The sequence below is a fragment of the Callospermophilus lateralis genome, chromosome 13 (genome assembly GCF_048772815.1).
Source record: "Callospermophilus lateralis isolate mCalLat2 chromosome 13, mCalLat2.hap1, whole genome shotgun sequence".
NCBI classification, from domain to species: domain Eukaryota; kingdom Metazoa; phylum Chordata; class Mammalia; order Rodentia; family Sciuridae; genus Callospermophilus; species Callospermophilus lateralis.
In genome coordinates, this window is record NC_135317.1 from 12,888,019 (window position 1) to 12,909,205 (window position 21,187).

Consider the following 21,187-nt stretch of genomic DNA (forward strand, 5'->3'; position numbering starts at 1 on the left):
TGGGTCAACTGGACTCTTCCTGCAACCAAGGCACACTTTAGATCTTGTCAAGCCACAGGCTTTTTTTTTTTTTTAAGTTGTAGATGGACACAATATCTTTATTTATTTATTTTTTAATGTGGTGCTGAGGATCGAACCCAGTGCCTCAGGCATGCTAGGTGAGCGCCCTACCACTGAGCCACAGCCACAGCCCACTATGCGCTTTTAAAAGTCCCTACGTTCTACCATGAGCCTGGAACTAGGTCAAAGAAAACATCCTACACGAGAGCAAGTGGGATTGGGGCGAGTTTGCTGGCTCTTTACCTCAAGACATCATTACTGTGCCAAAGTGGCCCTGCAGCCAGGGGACAGTCCTACGGTGGTTGGATGGAAGAAGACAGGTCAACCAGCCATGACAGAGACCGGCAGTCTCGCCCCACATGACCACTGCCTCCTCCCATCCCACCTGAGAAGCCCAGGGAGTATGGTGTACTGTTGGGGTGGCCCCTGGGAACACGCCTCCTGCCACACACCACAGGGCAACCAGACAGGGACATTCCCCGGCTGGACCTGAGCTGTCCCTGGGAATGACTGACCACTGGAATGTGGCACAAATGTGCACCTGTCCCAGAGGCTGGGCCTCAGGAGGCCCTGCAGTGTCCCCTGCTCCCTCCTGGAATCGTCAGACACCCAGGACAGCCCCCTGTGGAGGAGTCCCAGGGTCCCGGGGTGGCAGTCAGCCCCAGACATGGCACCCTGGGCCCTCCAGCTGGCTCGTCTGCAGGCTGAATGCAGCCAATTCATGACCCCAAGGGAGAGTCTGAAGCTCGGCCGGCCCTCACGATGGTGGGCAGCAGGCCACCGTCGCTCTGCGGCTCAGTCCTGCAGAAGCTGAGCTGCCAGAGGAAACTGCCGGAGGTGGACCAGATGTCTGCTGTGACAGGTCAAGAAGGACCTGAGTGGGACAGGGACTGGAAGTCAGAGAGGCTCTGTGAACTTTGGCATCTAATTAGCTTTGGACTCTTTAAACTTGGAGACTTGTCAAGTGGGCTAATGGGGCTGAAAAAGACAAGGAATTGTGATAGAAATTATAGCTCATATTCAGAGAGGTTGGTTTTCAAACTTCTTCCCTCGGATTCCAGGAATCCAGCACAGAGGGAAATCTACGGCATATCGCACAGGAGATGTTTTGCCTCTTCCACTCCCTGGCACCTGCCTAGACCTGGGGGCAACCCAGTTTCTGGGATTCTGCCCGCTGCCTGATAGCCCTCAACCCAGCCCCCTCTTCCGAAGCCTGAGGGTCACAGATGCACAGAACGCACACCTGAAACAGACCAACCACTTTGGAACAAAAATTATCTTTCATACAAATTTATTTAGGAATTGTTATGGCTTGGATGTGAGTTGTCACCAAAGCTCTCACTGTGTGAGATAGTGCAAGAAGGTTCAGAGGACTGCACTGCTATCCAATCAGTGCATGAATCCCCTGATGGAGTCACCAAGTGGCGACTGAAGGTGGGTGGGCTGTGGCTGGAGGAGGTGGTCATGGGGACGTGGCTTTGGGGTATGTATTTCGTGAGCTGATCTTAGTCTCTGCTTTCTGAACATCATGTGGGCCACTTTCCTCTGCCACACTCTTCTGCCATGATGTCCTACCTCACCTCAAGCACCAAGGAATAGAGCTGGCTGTCTGTGGACTGAGACCTCTGAAACCATGAGCCCCCAAATAGACATTTCCTCCTCTAATGAGGTCTTTTAGTCACAGCAGCAAAAACACTGCCCCTCTGCCCACAGAGACACTCCATCTAGAAACTGGCGGTGCACTGCCCCCTCTTCTGCACCCCAGCGTTCAGTTCTGCTGTGTCCACCTCCCAGTGTCTCAGCTCTCCCCGCCTTCCTCTCAGGCTTGGGGGACGGTGGTGCAGTCCTGAGCAGCCTCCCACGTCCTGCTTTCTCTGTGGCTTCCCTGGACACCCCACGGACAGCCAGCAAGCACTCCCAGAGCATAAAGGGGTCCAGCCTCTCCCCCTGCAGCATTCCTCACGGTTCCCAGGCTCTGGCTGTGAGATGGCCCACTGCCCGCCTCCAGCTGCCACTGTGGCCCCTGCTTTGGTCAGCTCCAGGCCCTTGTCCTCCTGGTGCTGCCCAATGCACACATTCAGTACATGTCAGTCCCTACCCTGGGCATGCTTCCCACTCTCCTCTGGCGCGTTCCCTGCAGTGCAGGCCTCCTCACCCTCACCCTCTGCAGCGGCCTTCCGTCCCACCCCCACTTCCTTCCTTCTTAGCACTTGCTGCGGTAAGTGTGTCGGCTGCTACCCCTCCTGCTCCACCACCTGCTCCAGCTCCCGGGGTCACACTCAGGAGCCAGGGAGATGTGGTAACTACAAAGCAATGGCCACGCGTGTGCTGCCCTCACTGATGTGAAATCCTCAGAATCACACCTCACACTGTGGCAGCTGTTCTTACCATCACTCTCCCTCTGCGGAAGATAGGAGTGACAGCCCTGCTCCAATGAGTTGGCTGATGCAGGACAGCCCCGGCCCCTGTGACTGGCAGCACCAGGTTCTACTGCAGGTCCAGCTGATGACCTGCAGCCAGGGGTGCCAACCTCCGCCTGGTGCTTCTGGATTCTCCCCAAGATAGACCCAGGGCTCTGCTTTGCTCATCCCCAGGTGTAGGCATGGTTAAGTTTCAGGTCACTGTCCCCTGACTGCTGGGCTAACCTGCATAGAACACTCCCATTCAAGGTAATGGTCACCAGGTCCCCAGCTCTCCTTCAGTGGGACTGGCATTCAATTCTCCCTTCTTCCTGGTGGCCTCTCACTAACACTCTGCATGACCACAGTTCAAGCTCCGAGTGCCAACATTGCCCGCAGTGAAGGAGTCATACCTCGGAATTCCAGTCCTCGAAGTTGAAAGGTGACAAGCCCGTTGCCAATCTCAATCAGGTGCACAAAAGCATTGAGGTCATCTGAAGCCAAAATGAAGCAATCTCCAGAGCTGTAATTGCCCCAACGACCGAGAAGGAGGTCTCCACAGAGTGACTCCTGCAGGGTCCTTGTCAAGTGCTCATAGAAGATGGAATTGAGGTTGTTGTCATCGCCCCCTACAGGCAGACAGGAACACAGCAGGTGAGTGCTCACGGAGCCTTCAGACCTGGGAAAAGGTCTGTCCCTGGAATAAGACCAAATCAGACTCCCTGTACACCTCGAAGACCTGCTCTTTACCCCCTCAGTGGATGTAAGGGACACTATTACCCCTCTAGTCTCTCTGAAGCAGTCTGCTCCACACCAAGGATAGAACTGCCATCTAGATGCAAGTGCCCTACAGATTCCTGTCTCCACTGAGGTCTCTGAGCTCCAGCCTGTGCACCCCTGTTGTACTCAACACCTTCTCTGGGTGTCTCCAGTGCTGCTCAGCTTCCATGTGTCCATGTGGGTGCCCTTTGTCCACGATCCCATCTGAGTGGCTGGTACCACCACCCAGTTAGCCATGACCACACTTCTTTCTGCTCCTGTTTCATCCACTTTAAATACTTTTTGAATCTTTGTACATTTCTCCATCTCTGATACCCCTAGCTCAGTCAAGCTACCAATATTTCTGCTGTGGGCAGCCTCTGTTTATTTGAGGGACCTGCTATCCCATCCCAATCCTGCAGAAGAACCAGCTTTTCCAGTTGAAGAGCAAAGCATGATTCCCAGGACCCCTTCAGCCCATTCCTGTGCCTTCTCAATGCTCTTAAGATGGACAGAACTTCTCAGCCTGGCCTGTGAGCTTCATCATTCACAGGAAAGAGCTAGGACTGTAGTGGGCAGGCTCACTCCCAGGGCCACACAAGTCACTGTGGTCTGGTCTTTGTCTCTCTCCTCACCCTTACACCCAGCACACGAAACTTCCAGCTGGGGGACTCTCCCTCCTACCTGGACCTGGGGGGACGTGGCCCTGCCTGGGCTGCCCTGGCACCCACTCTGGATTATCAGCTGTGGCTCTCTCCTCAGACCTCAGCCCAATCACTTCAGGACAATCCTCTACGTGGACTCTTGCACTGTGGCCTACTACTCTGACACCACTGTGCTTTTGCTTTGTGTGTACGGGGGTTTTCAGTTACTCAATTAGTGTCTAATTTCTTGTCTGCCCCACAATTTCAGTGAGGAGAAGTCTAGATCTGAATTTGCTTGTTTTCATATCCTAGTCCTGGAAGAATTTGCAACTCATGGTAGGAACTAACTAAATACCTGTTGAACAACAGGTGACGCCACAGAGCATTCTCTAGGGTCTCCTAGAGAAATATTTCAAGGAAATCCCCATCAGGCACCTCCAGGACACTGTTTCCATCAACGTCACTGAGGTACAATTTACAGACACTACACAGCACCCATTTATATATATATATGCTACCATACATGAATACAGTTATTATTAGCATTGTATGCAAGCTATGTTTACATATAATTCTATGCTTTATATGATACATATCATTATAATATAAATCATATATATGATTTATATTAAGTTTGTTTTAAGTATGCATATACATTTTAATTAGGAACACTTTATAGAGGGCAGATCCCTCCTTTCTGGTGTCCCCAGGAGTCCGAGGAAAGCATGCACCATGTGAGCATCACGTGGGCCTGTGCTTTGCCCCGTGCTGTGTACTTCCTGTGCTGTATACCTTGGAGGCCTGCTCTGCTTCACAGCTGGGTGTACTGCTGGGCCCCCAGTGGCTCACTTAGCCTCTCGTCAGCTGAAGGGCTGTGTCCTGGGGGGTGACTACGGGTAAAGCCACTGGGAATGCTTGCAAGCAGGAGCTGTGTGAAGGTGAGATCTGGGTGGGGTGCTGTCCTCCAAGCTAGCCCAGCCACTTCTGCATGCTCCACCTGCCCCGCCCCGCTGTGGCTGAGTGCTCTAGCTCTGCATCCACGGGGGTCGGTGCTGTCAGTGCTACTGGGTGTTGTAACTGGGCAGATGGTGACACTTAGGAGGGGGGTAAGGGGAAAGAAGGGGCAGGAGGGAGGCGGGTGATAGAACGCCCTGCCAGACCAGGGCTGCAGGCTGAGGCTTGGGGGTAAGTGTGGTGCATTTCCCACATCCTCCCTGCTGGGCTCCCACTGCTTCCCTCCCCTCTGGGATCTGTCGAGAGGAGGCTAGAAGCTTTTTAGGAGAAGACTGGATAAACTGGGCCATCTTCCTGGTCTTGTGGGTACAAGAAGCAGCTGGAAGTCTGGGAGAGGAGTAAGAGCTTCTGTTTTTAGAGTGTTTTCTTTTTCTTTGGGGAAGAAATTCCAGAAAGCCAGAGAGGCATAGAATTGCCTCAAAGAGGAGACACCTGAAATAAGAGTCAGGTTCACTCTGTGTTGTATACTGCAGTGGAGACAGGTTCTGGGAGGCCTGAGTAAAGACTGCAGTTGGCTGAGTACCCTGCTCTGTGCGTGGACACAAGCAGGACAGCAGGTTGGGCAGTGACGATGCCCAGTGCACCCACCTAAGGAAGAACACCCAAGTCTCTAGAAAGTCTATGTGGGGATGCTGTTGGGTAATGAATGTCCTTGCTGGGCATTCAAGACAGTTAAAGGCTGAACTGAAACTGATGCATTTATAAGATGACGATGGCTGGCGGGGGAATGGGGCTGTGGGCCGAGCTGGCCACAAGCCTGACAAAGCTTCCCTGACACTCTGCACACGGGACACGGAAGCTGGCTTGTCCCTCTGCTGGGCCCACTTTCCCTGATAAATCAGCAGGCATCCTCAGACACTAATTAAAGATTACTTTCAGTTTCTAGCGCTTTTAAAGGAAAGACCTGAAGGAGAAAATGAGCCTTTAAGTATTAAACTGTTCGGACGTCTAAATAAAATAATTAAAACCACTAAAAGTAGAGATTTGACTCAGGGCACCGTCTTAGAACACACTGACCGCACATCTGCATAGTCAGCAGATGAAACAATAATTAAAACTAACTGAAAGCATGATGTGCTTGTGCAGCTGTCCCTGTGCCTGCTGCCGTGGACACCCCGGGATGTTGGAGTCCCACAGCTGCACCCCGGAGCTGGGTCTCTGCCCCTCCTCCCCACTTCTTCTTACTTAAAGTTGTACAAAAAATAAGCCTGTCTCTCCAGGTACTTTCAGATCCACTGTTACACTGATCATCTACTTGCAGCTCAAACACAGAGGGTCCTGACTTGGGATGGTTTGACCCGATGACTTTTGATTTTCCAGTGACGTGAAACAATAGTAGCTCACTGTTTTCTAAATTTTGATCTTTTCACAGGTGAGCAATATGCAGCTCAATACTATCATGATGCTGAGCAGTGACAGCCAGCTACATGTCCCAGTCACCCTGTGAGAGTGAGACCAATAAAAATATCCACAAAAGCTGCACACACCTGAGGTCCCAGTGACTGGGGAGGCTGAGGCAGGAGGATTATAAGTTTAAGGCCAGCCTCAGCAACTTAGTGAGACCCTGTCTCAAAAAAAAAAAAAAAAAAAAAAAGGGAAAAGGGCTGGGGACATAGCGCAGGGAAAAGTGCCCTGGGTTCAATCTTCAGTGTGTGTGTGTATATATATATCTCCACCTCAGTTAAAATCAGCATTCTGCTAAGAGGAAAGAACAGATAGAAGAGAAAAAAAGACTAAGGCAAGACAGTCAAATAGTCTGCACTTCACACCAGGTTTAGAGCCTGTGTGTGATGCTTACCACACACAAAATAGAACGTCCAGCAGCATCGGTCAGCACTGACCAAGCACCCATGGATCTGAAGGACGGAGGAACGCACCTCCACACCCAGTCAGGACGTGACTGTCTTCTTGCTCAGTCTATTCTGCAGCTGGCAGAGTTTCCCTGTGGGCATGGTCCCCTCCATGGTCAATAAGAGTGCGCTCAATGCCTCTTCCAGGAGCTGTCTATATAACAACGCACAGCGACCTTGAAAAGAGGGCAGGAAAGATCTTACCTGGGTCCCTTTCGATTTGGACGGCCAGTCTTGTGTTGGAATTGTCCACTCGCCTTGTACTAGAAGGACCACAAGAGGGAAGAAGGCCATGTTAGGTCCCTCCACGCTAGAGCCCCCCTTTAGAGCCCCACGGTGGGCGGGTCACACAGAGGAGACAGCACCCACGGACTGGGGGTGTGCTCAATTGGGATTGCACTGCCAGAGAAGGGGAGCTGGGGAGGAGGCCGACCTGTCCGAGGCAGGTGGAGGGGAGAGGAGGGAAGCCCTGATTCTGGGGATGGCCGTGTCTTGTTCCCTCTTGAGCACAGACCCACAGAGTGAAAGCAAGGGAGAGCCTGCAGGGAAAGCTATTGCTGTGGGAACTGGAGGCAGCGTCCCCACAGGGCTTTGTCCAGGTGGGGTCTATACAGTGGTGCTGAGCAGGTGACACTGTGCACCTGCCTCCGTGAGTTGGGCACAGTCTTCAAGACCTTCCTGAGGGTGAATGACAAGAAAGAATTAGCTCTTGTAAACAAGAAGACAGTGTCTGTAGCCGTTGTGACAAGTGGCCAGCAGGACACACACTGACCCCTATTCAAGCCTGACAGTGGCCCTGGGTCACAGCTTCTGGAAGACACTCAGGCCATGGCCACCCTTGCTCCTGAGAGAAGCCTGCTCACTCCAGGCCTCTGAGAAGCAGCTGGTCACGTCTCTCCAGACACCCTCCTGTATGGAGGCGGCCAGCCAACTGTATCCCAGAACGTCACCTGTCCTCGGCTGCCACACACCTCCAAGCCCCTTATAGATGCCTCAGCCTTCTCTGCTTGGAGAAACTGTGAGCACCCTCTCTAGCCAACAGGGAGGGTGGTCCCATCCTGTCAAGGGTGGAACATGGAAGTGCTGTCAAACTGCGAGGCTCAGGATACTCCACTGGAATAACAGTGGTAACGTCACACCATAAGACCAGCAGGAGAGCACATTCTCCAAGACACAGCAGCACCGACCACAGGGCCTCACTTGGACGAGGACTCACCGGCCCCTGATACACGAGGGCCTGGGCTCAATCTCCTGGTCCCCGCTTGCCAGCGCCCTGCTGTTCATCCTGGGCTCCAGTCCTGGGCTTTCAGTGCATCCCCTCCACATGCCCCAGCCTTCCCTGCATGTGTGGCCCTCATTTATCTTTCCATTCATGATCCTGCTGGACCCTGTGTCCCCCCAGTCTCAGTGTATGAGCATTTCCTCCGGACGCTGCCTGACTTCTGCTATGGGTGCGGCTTGCTTGCCCTGGGCTCTAGAGCCCCCCATCCCACCTGTGCTTCTCCTTTGGTGCCTTGTGGTGGCTAATGTCAATAACAGGCAGCTCTCACCCACGCAAGCAGCCCTTGGGTATATCTCAGGCTTGCTCTGCATGCTCCAGGCTTCAAATAACCAGTCTCCCAGAAGTTGAGGCCAGAAGGTAAAGTGCCCCAGGTCACAGATCTGTTGGCCGGTCAAGCCAGGATTTGGACCCAGAACCCAGGAGCCCAGACCCATGCCACATCCTGCGTTTCTGTGTGGTTGTCTGTACGCCGCTCGTGGGAGACTCCAAACACCAGGAGGGTGAGCACTAGGATCCCAACTGTGGTCACTCAACAAAGGATAAAGCTACTTCTGAGGCTTCCTATCCCATAGTATCTGCTGGGAAGAGCAGGCCAGCAGCCAACAGTGCTGCACACTTGGCTTTGTGTTAAAATGCATTGGTTGGCAAACTGCAAGTGACTTAATGGGTGACTAGCATTTGTCAAGAGAGGGAACAAGAAGAAACCTCAGAACAAGGTCTTTTGTGAACTCGTTTCTTGGAAATCGGAACAGAATAACAAATATTTGGAAGGAATTATAATTTGAATAAATGAAAAGGCTTGTCATCAGAAAACAACAACAACAACAACAAAAAAGAATCCCTTTCCTTCCTTGTCTTCCCCAGACATTGGAGAACATCCTGTCTGGGTGTAGACAAGACTCCAAAGTGGGCAGAGAGGGCAATTCTACCATGTGGCACACCACGGCGGAGACCTAAGCACGCTGCTCCGCAGGGCTCCAGGCTCCTTCCAGCTACCTCATAGCAGCTTTGAAAATAAGAGAGCCCAGGGTGTCAGGAAATAAAGCAAACAACAAAATTCTGTCTAATGAAGGCTGAAATCCCATGCCTGCATGGTTAGTCCCTAAATGGAATTTTAATTTCACCTTAAGACCTAGGACAAATGGAATTTTCAGCAGCAGAATAAACAATTTTTGAAGTGGGACTGAGCCAAAAGAAAGTCATTTGCCAAACTCCTTAGGGAATGAAAACACCTTCTAAAACCGTGTCCACTGGAAAGCTATCTTTCAGAGGGCTCTGGCCTTTCTGGAATGCACTGTGCTAAATTCTGAAGACCCACAGATCGGCTGTGCCGCGGGACCTCTGGCTCTCGCGGCTCCTCTCAGAAGGTGAGTTGCCGGCCATCCTGGGTAATTTGAGCTTTACTCCAGAGCCTTCCTCCTGTAAATCTGGTGCTTACCACTCAAAGGTGCTAATTAGCTCAGTAATTGGATTTCTGCCTTAACTGTCCTGTCACATAACATCAGATCTGTTGCTCAGGGAGGAAACGGGGGCTTGGACCTCACCCCTGATCTCAGGGGGTGCACAGGGCATCAGGCATGCTTGCTGTGCCATCTTCTCAGCTCCTGCCTGACAAAGTCACCACGCATTGCTGGGCAAGGCTGTCCCCAGGGCTGCGGGCCCATCTCCCTGTAGGTCTCTCCAGAGAAGAAGGCAGCGAGGTTCCTCTCCAACCCCACCATGAGAGGGCTTCCTGCCTACAAGTTGGCCTTCCCACCCTGGTCGGTCCCCCAGGCCAAACTGCTCTCAAACAGATTCATGAAGGCGACTTGAATGGTTCAACAGTACTTTTCTTTGGTGGTACGACTCTGATACCTCGTGGGGCAGGGGCATTCCTGGGTGTTGACCAGGAACGGTGACTGCTGGAGTGAGGGGTTCGCTGGGTTCTCCACATAGCAGACCAACCTGGGGTTAAGGATGGATGGTGGACTCACTGATGGGCAGGACCACTTTAGGGGGAATCCCGACAATAGGAAGGTGGCCAGTGGGCCAGCGGAAGGCCCACCTCCTCTAAGTTGGACAGTGCACCCGGCCCTCCAGGCTTGCTGTCCACCTTCATGCCGCTGCCAACGGCAGCCACATCAGTTCTTGCAGAGCCAGGGAGGCTGGTTGTCCCTAGAGTGGAACCACTGTGCGCCTTGGAGACCGCACAAGGGCGGTCCCAGTGTCCTAAGGAGGCGAATCCCACAGCAAGTGCGTGCTGGAGTCACATCTCTCAGGCCTTCATGTCCCTACCTACTTCTGGGCACGTGATGGTCCCTGGCTAAGAAACATAAACATACTCTACCTCTGTCCTGTTTCTATGTTTTGTCAAATCTCTTTTTTTTCCATGAATTTTGCTATTTAATTTAATGCATTTATAGTCACAGTTATTTTCTTCTTTGTGAGTTCTGGTCTTCAGCATTGCAAAGTGTCCTGGATCCTAATGGAGCTGCCCAAGTTCATCTGTGCTTAAGCGGAACCAGAGCCGGGGCTTTGATCTCTATGCATTTGCCCACTGCTTTCTCTCATTCTCTTACTTTCCGTTTCTCAAGGTACCACATTGAAGTCTTTTCATTTGGTGTCACACTGTCTTCATGGTTTATTTTGCTTTCTAGTTAATTTTCTATTTTCAAACACATGACTCTATGGTCTGATTATAAAATAATAAAGACAAAGCCACGAGGTCATAAGTCATAAGACAACACTATGGATAACACAATCCTGAATAATCCGTGGGTCAAAGGTAAAGGTTCAATAGCAAAGAAAATGTGCTGGACTGAAAGAAAATAAAAATAAAGTATACACAGAAGCAGGCTCACTGTGAGGCAGCTCTCCCCACTTGAACACAGAGCCCACACGGCCCAGAGGAGAACTCATGCCACCAGGGAGGGAGGGGAAGCCTCAGACCTCCTAGTCTATCCTTCCACCTCAACAACCTACCAAAAAAGACAGCAAAATAAACCTAAAGGTGGTATAAGGAAGGAAACAAAGATGAAAATGGCAGACAAGTTGGGAACAGTGAAGAATCAAAGAACAAGGAGAGCACTCTGAAGATATTAATAAAATTGACCAATCTGTAGTAAGACTGACAAAGAACAAGAGAAGAAATAGAAATGATCAACATCAGTAATGCTGGTATTATTGCAGACCCTACAGATATGGAAATAGACAGCAGGGAATAGTACATATATTTCATAAGCATAAATTTTGGCACTTTAATAAAATGGACCAATTCTTTAAAAAAAAAAAAAAAACATTATTACCACAATCAACCCAGTATGAAGTGCATCACTCAAACAGCCCTGTAACTTTAAGATCGTTTAAGTGATCATTAAAAACCACCCCAAAATGAATCTCAAAGTCTTGACAGCCTCACTGGAAAATTTTATCACATTAAAAAATAAAGAAAGAGCACCAATTACACATAGTAATTGTGTAATTTATAGTGTCTCCCATAAATTACAAGACCAAGAGCTGCTTTGCAGTTCATCTGATGAAGCTGGGACTGCCCTGATACCAAAATCTGATAAAAGTAGTATGAAAAAAATAAAACTACAAATCAATATCCTGCATGAATATATATACAAAAGTCCTTAAAATGTATTAGCAAATGAAATTCAGCAATAGATTCCTAAATGTCTACACCATGACCATGTGGAGTTTATTCCAGGGTCCCAAGGCTGGTTCAATGTACAGAAATCAGTCACTGTAATGGACCATACTTTCAGGCCAAAGAAGAAAAATCGTATGATCATGTCAACTGATACAAAAAGGAAGTTAACAAAATCTAAAATGATTTTCATTTCTAAAAATCCTTTCTGAAAAATAGGAGCAGAGAAGAATTTCCTCACCTACTAAGACCCTAGAGCTGACACCGTATTTAATTGTGAAAGATTAAATGTTTTCTCCGTAAAGTAGGGAAAATTGCAAGGCTGTCCTCTTTAATTGCTGTTATTCACAAAGAGCTGGAAGTTCTGGAGTGCAACAAGGCAAGAAAAGTAAATCAAAGCCCAGCATTCAGAAGGAAGAAACAGAATAGTATGTGTTTGTAGAAGCCGTGATTGTCTGCATAGAAAATTGCAAGAAATCTACAAACAAGCAAAACCAATCAAAACCTCTTAGAGTTCAGTTAGATTTCAGGGTACAAGATAAACATGCACAAATGAAATGTATTCCTAGTCACTAATAATGAACACATGGACACCCAAATTAAAAACAATATATTTACAATTATTGGAACTTAAAAAGGAAATAGATGTGAATTAGTACAAACATATAGATGTTTTTATGCTAAAGAACACAGAAATGTGATGAACTTAAAGTTAAACAAGTAAGTGGAGAGAAATGTCATATTCACAGATTAGAAGATTCAAGACAGTGAATATATTGACTCTCTTCAAATTGAGGTAAAGGTTTCCACAATTTTCATCAAAATTCCTGCAAGATATTTTGTAGCTATTTAAGAAAGGACATCAGTTATGTACTATGCAGACAAAAGGTGGGGGACATGGCTGAGCTCATTTTATGAAAATGGTACAACTGATTCCAAAACCAGACATAGTGCAAAAGGAAAAGAAAAAGGGTGGAGACAGAAAACTGCGGGCCAGCCCTTTGGATGACTATGGTGCAAAAGAGTCACATTTCTAGATGCAGGTTAAGCTAAACTATGGGACAGGCAAACACCCCACATTAGGTAAAGTAAAGTTTCAAGGGAGTAAAGTGGGAGTGTACCCAATCCAGGAACCTAGGGGCCGCAGAGAGGAAGACTGAGGAAGGACACACAGACCGAGGAGCAGAGCGGAGAAGGGCCCACCAAGTGTGCTTTCGGGGCTCACCAAGCAGGCTCTCATGATGAAGGGGCCAGCGCGGCAAGGCCAACTGGCTGGAGTTCACCATCGTGTCCATTTTGGGGTGTGACTGAGGCTTATGGAACATTCATAATGTCGGGCAGCCATTACCACTGTTTGCTCTGGATCAGTTTCATTACCCCCCAAAGAAAGTTTGTAAATAGTCACTTCCCATCACACCTGCTCCAGTGCCCGTCTGTCCTCATCAGTCTGTTCTGGAAATTCCACATTGATGGCATCACAACATAGTGGGACTTTGGTTCCAGCGTCTTGGGTGCACGGTGCTGTTTTCAAGGTTCACGCGTGTTAACGTGTGTCATTACTTCAGTCCCCTCTGTAGCAGGGTGATTTTCTATTGTAAGGATTGTGACACTTTGTGCAGCCGTTTGCCAGCTGACTGCCCTGAATTGCTTTTACTTTTCATCAGCTGAGATACTGCTACCATGAGCATTCATGAGCCAGTTTTTGTTTGGACGCCTATTTTTGATTTTCTTGTCTTCTCACTTTCTTGATAGTGTCTTTGATCACAAAAGTTTTTAGCTTGGATGAGGTCCAATTTATTTGACTTTTCTCTATGGCTTGTGCCTTTGGTGTCTCATCAAAGGATACATTGAAAATTGTGAAGCCTTATACTTTCTTCTAAGGGTTCTATAGTTTTAGTTCTTACATTAAGGTATTTGATCAATCCTGAGTTCATTTTTGTGTATGGTGTGAGGTAAGGACACAACTGTATTCTTCTGCATTAGGATCACGTTGTTTAAAAGGGTGTCCTACCCACCCCCCCACACACACACTGAATGATCTTGGCACCCTGTGAAAAGTCAGTTCACCACACATATATAGGTTCTTCCCTGAATCCAGAGTTCCATTCTGTTGATCTGTAGCACTGTCCTTGTGTCTACACTGCAGTGTTTGTAGTAATACTGTAACTTTGTAGTCAGTTTCAAAGCCCAGAAGTCTGAGTCCTCCAACTTTCCTGCTGTTTTAGGTTGGTTGGTTATTTGAGGTCCATATGAATTTTAGGATGAACTTGGCTACGTATGCAGACAGGTCAGTTGTAACTTGGATAGTAATTAACTGTCGATCAGTTTGGGGTGTACAGCCTTCTTCACAGTTTTAAGTGTTCCAATTCATGAACAGGGGTGTCTTCCTAGTCATTGTGTCTTTGGTCTTTTCAGTGATTTCCAGTCTTTGGAGGACGGTTTCTACTTCACCCATTCCTAAATACTTTGTTCTGTGGATGCTGTTGTAAACCGAATTGTTTTCTTTGTTTCATTTTCAGATTGTTCTTTGCGGGAATATAGAAATACAACTGATTTGTGTGTGTTCATCTTGTATCTAGCAAAGTCCTGAATTCAATGGTCCCCTCTCATTGCCTGTGGCTGTCTCAGGCTTCTTATCATGACACAGCGTCATCTGGTGAGTAGAAATGGTTTTGCTTCCTTTCCCCTATGGGTGCCTTTCTGTTCTGCCTGACTGCCTGGCCCAGGTAAGTGACGTATTCCCTCTAGTTACCCCCAGGAACATGAGTGACTGTGTCTTGATGTCACTGCACCAGCATATCTGGGTTTTTTTTTTTTTTGCTTGTTTTGTTTTTGGTGGAAAAGGATTAACCTTACATTTGTTTCCAAATTTGGTTTTTTCAAATACCGAGACAGGGCATGTGGAGTCCTGGCTGCAGGAGCACAGGACAAATGTCAAGAGAGCACTGTGTGTCTCCCCAGCATCATTCTCTATCCTCCAGTTTGTCCTCCAAAAGGGGTTCTTTAACAATGGGAAGGGGAAAAATACTCAGGTGTCCCCAGTGGCTCTCATTTATCCAGGGAAACTACAACTCGAACACCAGCCATCTATCAGTCTCAACTTCTCTGCAAATGAGCCTTTTAAAAATCTTCATTTTTAACCCCAATGATTTTAAGATCCACTAAGAACTTTCCTTCCCAGGAAACCTCGAGGCATCCCCCAGAGTCTTCCCGGCTGCAGTGAGACCGGCTCCGGCTGTGCAAAGCCTGAATAAACAACAGTGACCCCAGAGCCACCCTCAAGGACAGCACGGGGACAAAGGGAGCCAACGCATTGCGTCATCCAGAGGACCAGGTTATCTGGTGGTCTGTCCTAGAGTCTCACGTATGGGTTATTGTCACACTACTGGGGAGCACCTGTGGCTGGGCCGGGCTCACAAAGTGAGTAGCCACCTGTGCAGAGGCGTGAGGACACCGTGAGCCCTGGGAGCAGGACTGCTGCAAAGCCTGGGCAGGGACGTCACTCCAATTCAGCAGGAGCAGAGTCTGGGAAACACACACAGGGCCATAAGGTCAGCAGCCCTAAGTGATAGTCACGGAATGTGTTCTAATGACAAAGAGCTGCAGGGTGGTCTTCCCACGCCTGCTCTTACTGGGGAAGAAGGAGACTGCCTCCGAGTATTGGCTGTTCTGGGGAAGCCCTTTTAGCACCAGGGTGTGAGTCCTACCATCCAGGAGCCTTGAACCTGCCCATAAATCTCTCGCGTCACATATATTTGAGTCCCATAATGAAAGGGTTTGGGACAGTGTGTGTTTAAGAGCTGTGGCGCATTTCTTGCCTTCCTTTGTTCAGAATAAATCGGGCCCGTCTCAACACGTTCCCCAAAGCTGGAGAGGCTGAGTTCCCCCTGCTGTCCCTGCCTGGCACAGCCTGCAGCCATCCATCAACCGGGTCAGTTGCAAGGCGTGGCTCCTGGTGACCTTGAAGAGTCAGCAGGTGCAGGCAGCTGGGAAGCAGGTGGGAGGTCAGGTGCTACCCTACAGCCTGTGGTCTGCTTCTCCACTCTGCACCTTCCAAATACTTCTCCACTCAGCAATATGGAGCAGGACCCCAAGTAAAGGCACACAAGTAATGAATAATAAGCTAAACCGGCACAATCTGAGAAGTTTAACACACTGGAGTTCCTCAAAGTTTCTCCCTCCTGCAATGTACCTGCACAATAGCTCAGCACCATGCTTCAAATGTCAGACCCCCGCCCCCCGGGGAAGCATGTGAGGGCTTTCTTGTCCCTCAGCAAGCTAGCAGACGGGGCCAAGCTCACTTCTCAGAGCAGCTTTCAAACCCAGACCTGTATTGCATTTGGGGTTTGGGGCAGAGAACAGAGGAGGCAGGGCTGGCCTAGGTCACAGGTGGGTCAGTGACAGATGTATCTGGGGAGGCTCAGCCCCGAGCTGGCCCTGGGCCCCGTGTCAGATGCTGGGTCTCCACGTCAGTTCTTGCCTCCTGGTAACAGAGTTGATGCCCAGGCTGGGGTGAGGCTCAGTGGCAGAACACCTTCCTCAAAACAGCAGCACCCAAAGCAAACAGCAGCAAAAGCGATGCCCCATGCTGTTACCAGGGCCTGAGAGGGTCGCCACCAGTCCCAGTAGGAAAGGAGAAGCCGCATTGCACAGAGCAGGGGTGACACACAGGCATCCTGACCTGTGCCGGGCTCATAGAAGGGCCACCACAGGAAGGAAGCACTGCGCCCTCAGGCCAACCTCGGCACATGGAAAGAGGAGACCTGTCCAGCTCTTCCTTGGTCACCTGCTGAGACCTGGCAGCGGCCTCTCCCGCTTCTTTCACAGCTGCAGAAACCTGGAGGGGCCTTAATCACTAATTCCCAATCAGCTGCCTGCCAGGGCCTCAGAGCCCAGCCAATGAACAGGGAGTCGCCAGGGAGCCAGGTCCGGCTCTGCCCACCCACAGAGAACAGAGCCCGAGGCCGGAGCTGCCACGGGGAAGGGCCAGGGGACTCCAGGTGCCCTAGGCACAGGAGTCAGCATAGATTTTAGGCTCTTACTTGTAGTTTTTCTCCCAGAACTTCACCGGCCTGACATAGGACGTGATGAAGATGACGCTCCCCAGGAACGGGCTCAGCGGGGCAGAGAAGATGGAGGTGGCGGCCGCCTGGAAGAGTAGCACAGCAGAGTCTGGGGTCTGGAGTTAAGGCAGAGAGGACCTGTCCGATTCTGACTGGGTTCACGATGCTATTTCTCACTGAAGACAGAGGATGGGCTCTTAACCTCTCCAGGCACAGATTAGAAATACAAGGCTTCCAACAAATCCTGGTGGCCTTGCTTCACCCCCACGCACACGGAATGCTTCTAAGGTGACATGGACAACGCCTAAGGACTGAGAAGAGCCGGCTGCGTTAACTAAGAGGCAACTGTGCACATTCACTGTGCACATTCACCAGAGCACTGACTACGTGGCTTTGTAAATGAGTAAGATTAAGTGGCACTTTAAAAAATAAGCAGGTGGCATTGTTTGGGGAAGGCCACACCTGTTCCTCAGTCTTTTCCCACTATTAGGAAAACACACATACACAATGGAAAATACACACACACACACACACACACACACACACACACACACACATTGCATACACTGAACGCAGATGGCTCATGCAGGTCTGGTTTACAGGTAAACACAGGAGCACGTGGAGTCCCAGCCTCCAGGGCCACTTGCCTCCTCAGCCTCTCCCACAGGCTGCTCACTTACTGGCAAGTGCTGATTCGCACCCTGAAGGTGGTCAGAACACTGAGGCTGCTTAGTGTTGAACATGGTGTACTGAACCTTTGGCCTGAGCCCTGTGGGTCTCTGGAATGGGGTCCCAGTTGCCTGGGCTGCAAGAGCAAGGGTCTGGGTGCCGGGGACAATGGGACAGACTGCCTTGCTCTCACGATGATGCATGTTGCTTCCTGATCTGCAGCAAGGGTCCTGCTGCCCACTACAGACCTGCACTGACCTGCTGTAAGGCCACCCTCCCTCCTGGAAGGCAGGCGCTGCAGCTTCTCTTTCGAGGCTGCACACACGGGCACCACATTTCTTTATTCAGTTTCAGAAAGTTCCAGTAGGGAGTGACAGGGAATGCCCAGCACAGACGGAGGATGCTCATTGTCAAGGTTGTTGCTGGCCTGGCCCAGGCTGTGTGATTTGGGGGCAGGAGCTCCTCAACATCTGGACTGGGAGCGGGCCTGCCGCTGACCACAGACCCTTCCCAGACATCCTTATAGATTAAGGTCAGATTTTTGGCTCCAAGAGTGCCTTTCTTTCCTCCTCCTTTTAACCCTCTCTGTTCTCTCCTGAAGCATTCCCTGCGTTCACACCCAGGGATCTGCTCTAGGCTGAGCTGTGAGGGTAACAGGAGCCTCCACCAACCTGCAATGATAAGCCATTTATGCTGAGCTGGGTTCAAATGGAGAACTACTGAGCAACAGGCTACCAAAGGCCAAAAATGCCTGTGTCTTGGGGTGGAAGCATTTTTAGCCTTCAGCCAAAGAAGAAAGTGATGGGCGACAGAGGTACCCTACTTGGTGTCCCTTGTCACCAAGGAAAGGGGAATGGCAGACTCTGAGACATTCAAGAGGGATGGAGACATCCGAGTCTAGGTGCTGAAGGGACATCAGAGCCAGGTGTGTGGTGATGACTCTGGAGAGCTGAGATGAGGATGGAAGTCACCACGGGACCCAGTGTGCCCGGGGCTCACAGGGACCAATCAAGGCCAAGTGCTGAAGGGGCAGGCACTGCCCTTCTCTTTGATTCTAAAATTTCTCCAAAGATTACTTTGCACAGTTGCCCAGAAGTTAAGTGAGAAACTACTAGTGGCCAACAGAGAGCCAAGTATGAGGGGAGGACATGCGAGGGCGTAGGATAGGAGTGACTACATGGCCTCCAGAGATGCTTCCTGGGGGAGAATCCTTGGGAACATACAGCTGACTCGGAGTAAACAGGAAAGACTAAGCCCGGTCCAGGGATGCTGAGAGGGGACCCTATGAGCAGGGCCGCCTGAAGCCCTCTTCAGTTCCTTCCAGCAGAGAGGGCCAAGTGCTTGCCCTCTAGCATAGGCGGGACTTCTTTAAAAGCACATTTAAAGTGAAAACATCAACACCAATAATTAAAAGATAAAAGAAAAAGTCACCAAAGGCAGCCTTCTTTCCAGGGTAATGTGGGGAGTCCAGTCACCAGAAGACAACAGCCTTGGGCAGTGTATGGGTGTTGAAGGGTGAGCAAGCTTGTCCTTCCCTGGAGGTTTGAGCTCAGACACCAACAGAGGGACCAGGGGAAGGCATGCTGGTACTGGAAAAGCAATCTCCCCACAGTGCCCCGCTGGCCCGAGAGCTAATTCAATTCTAAAACAGAGAGAATTATTTCATTCTCAATGCCAGGATAAGGACCACAGTTTCTTAATACAGTGATAAAATAATTAACATTTCAAAATTAGTCAGGATTCAGGGCTGACATCTAGGAGCCTGGCGGCTTTGTCTGGGTGGAGAATATACCCCGATTCTCAGCTATTTACCCTGTACATCCTGAGCAGAATGCTATTGGACTCCAGGTGGCAAATATCTACTTTGTGACTGAGCAGAGGTAGGAGGTGCATGTGCACAAGGTAGGGAGCAGCCCTGGACACCACAACACAAGGGCAGTGGCCCCTGTGGAGGCTCCTGCCTTAGCCAAAGGGAGGGAGCAGGCATCACTCACAGGGCCTGGCCAGGAAGGAGGCATGGGGCTGGATGGAATGTTCTAAGGCTGAAAGGCAGATGCCCAACACAGCCCCCCTCTCTAGTGACTCGTTTACTTAGGAGAATCACCTACACACCAGGGAAGCCCCCAGTCTGAGCGTGCTGTGTGCAGGCTGAGATCCAGGCCAACACTGTTTCAGATGCCCTCATGTGCCCAGGACGCGGGCTTGTGCCTTGGATGCTGCATGTGTCCAGGGCAGCAACAGAGAGCCACGCACTCCAGCAACCCCTGCTCAGCTCTGGGACCACCACACCCACCCAACGAGGCGTCACCAGCTGGGGTGGCACAAGCAGCCCTACATACACTGGTCAGGACCAGGCTCTGAAATTCTACTGCCACTCCCCCTGCAGAGCTGCATGGCAGCCATGATTTCCACTAGCTAGTCCTGCTTGAAATCCTGGATAAGAGACCTCAGACACAGCAGAGATACATAAAAACGGCCCCATCTTCCTTTGAAGGGTCCTGTTGAGTAGACTCAAGCACCTGCCACTGTAGAGAATGCCTGCATCCAAAGGGCAGCAGGGCGGGGCGTGAGCTCACATCTCCTGCCAGACAACCTTGAAACACTTCAGAAATAGCAATAGCAATGAGGCCTAAGAATAGAAATGCAGAACAGTGGGCATTGTGGGCCCAGCTCTCATCTGCTTAACTTCTTTTTTAAACAAATAACCTCAGAGGAGAGCATTTATAAGACTCAGGCTATTACTGCAGAAAGATGATGCCAGGCGTGTTTCTACTCCTGAATACCCTGTTCCATCCCAGAGATTCCTCATGAGTTGTCTTAATGAGGCTTCTGCAGATTTCAGGAGGAAGGAGCTGCAGGCAGGCGCTACAACCCGCTAACAACACCCAGGGAGGGCGGCAGAGTGAGAACCAAGGCTCTCTTTCACCACAGCTGCCGGTAAGAATGGCCTAGGGGGTGGGGGTGTGAAAGACCGCACCCCGTTAGTGTGATTTAGAATGGTCCTCCAGGATCCTGATTCTAACTGGGTCCAGCCCACGTCTTGGAAACACAGGTTTGCAGAGTACGAATCAGTGGGCTGAGATCTCTCAGGGAAAATTTCTAGCCTGAGTCAAGAATTTTTCAATTAATCTCTGCCTTCAAGAGTACTTTTTATCAATTTCTTTCTCTCTGTCTCTCCACACAAGCACACACATGAGCATGAAATTCAGCTGTGTGGAAGTGATCTTTAGAAGGGGCATCTCAAGTTTGTTTTGAAGTGGATAGGAACAAATTATCATTATGGAAACATGTAAATATACAAAGACACCAAGCCTTCTTGGCTAATATCACTACCAACAAAACAGTAATTTCTCAATACTCAAGATACTTTTTCAGTATTCAAAAATATTTGGTTAATTCTGTGTGCATCTAATTCAGGATTGTTGAATATTGATGAAGTATATATAAAATACCAGTATTATATCAAAACATAATAGACATGATACATGATAGCATGATGAATACACCAGCCATGTCCTCAGTGTCTAATGACTGTGGGTCTGTTTGCACTAATCTCCACAAGTCAAACCAATAATTTAAGCAGTTAATTTCCATTTAAAAGACAGGAAGGATCTCTAAATGCAGAGCTGGGCATGGGAAATGGGAGGATCAGAAAAAATAAAAGCAATTTTTGAATATGCACAGAGAAGCAGTGAGAGTTCAGAATCGCAAAACATCTTTGAAAGCTAAGTGGCCTGAAGGGGATTCAAAGTGCCTCCTCATGTCCCATTAAGACGTAACTGCAGAGACTTGAAAGTCTGCTTCTTGCCAGGTTCA

The 21,187-nt window shown here is 49.7% G+C and overlaps 1 protein-coding gene across 2 annotated transcripts in view; it reads right to left on the minus strand.

The window, feature by feature from the left end:
- Pcnx2 (pecanex 2) overlaps positions 1–21,187 on the minus strand; it is a 170,202-nt gene that overhangs the window by 42,009 nt on the left and 107,006 nt on the right. For both annotated transcript variants that reach the window (XM_076831630.1, XM_076831631.1), the window contains 3 exons: positions 16,682–16,811; positions 6,931–6,989; positions 2,873–3,088 (listed from right to left, as the gene is read on the minus strand). In XM_076831630.1, coding sequence (XP_076687745.1) covers positions 2,873–3,088; positions 6,931–6,989; positions 16,682–16,811 — 405 coding nt within the window. The remainder of the gene's footprint in view (positions 1–2,872; positions 3,089–6,930; positions 6,990–16,681; positions 16,812–21,187) is intronic.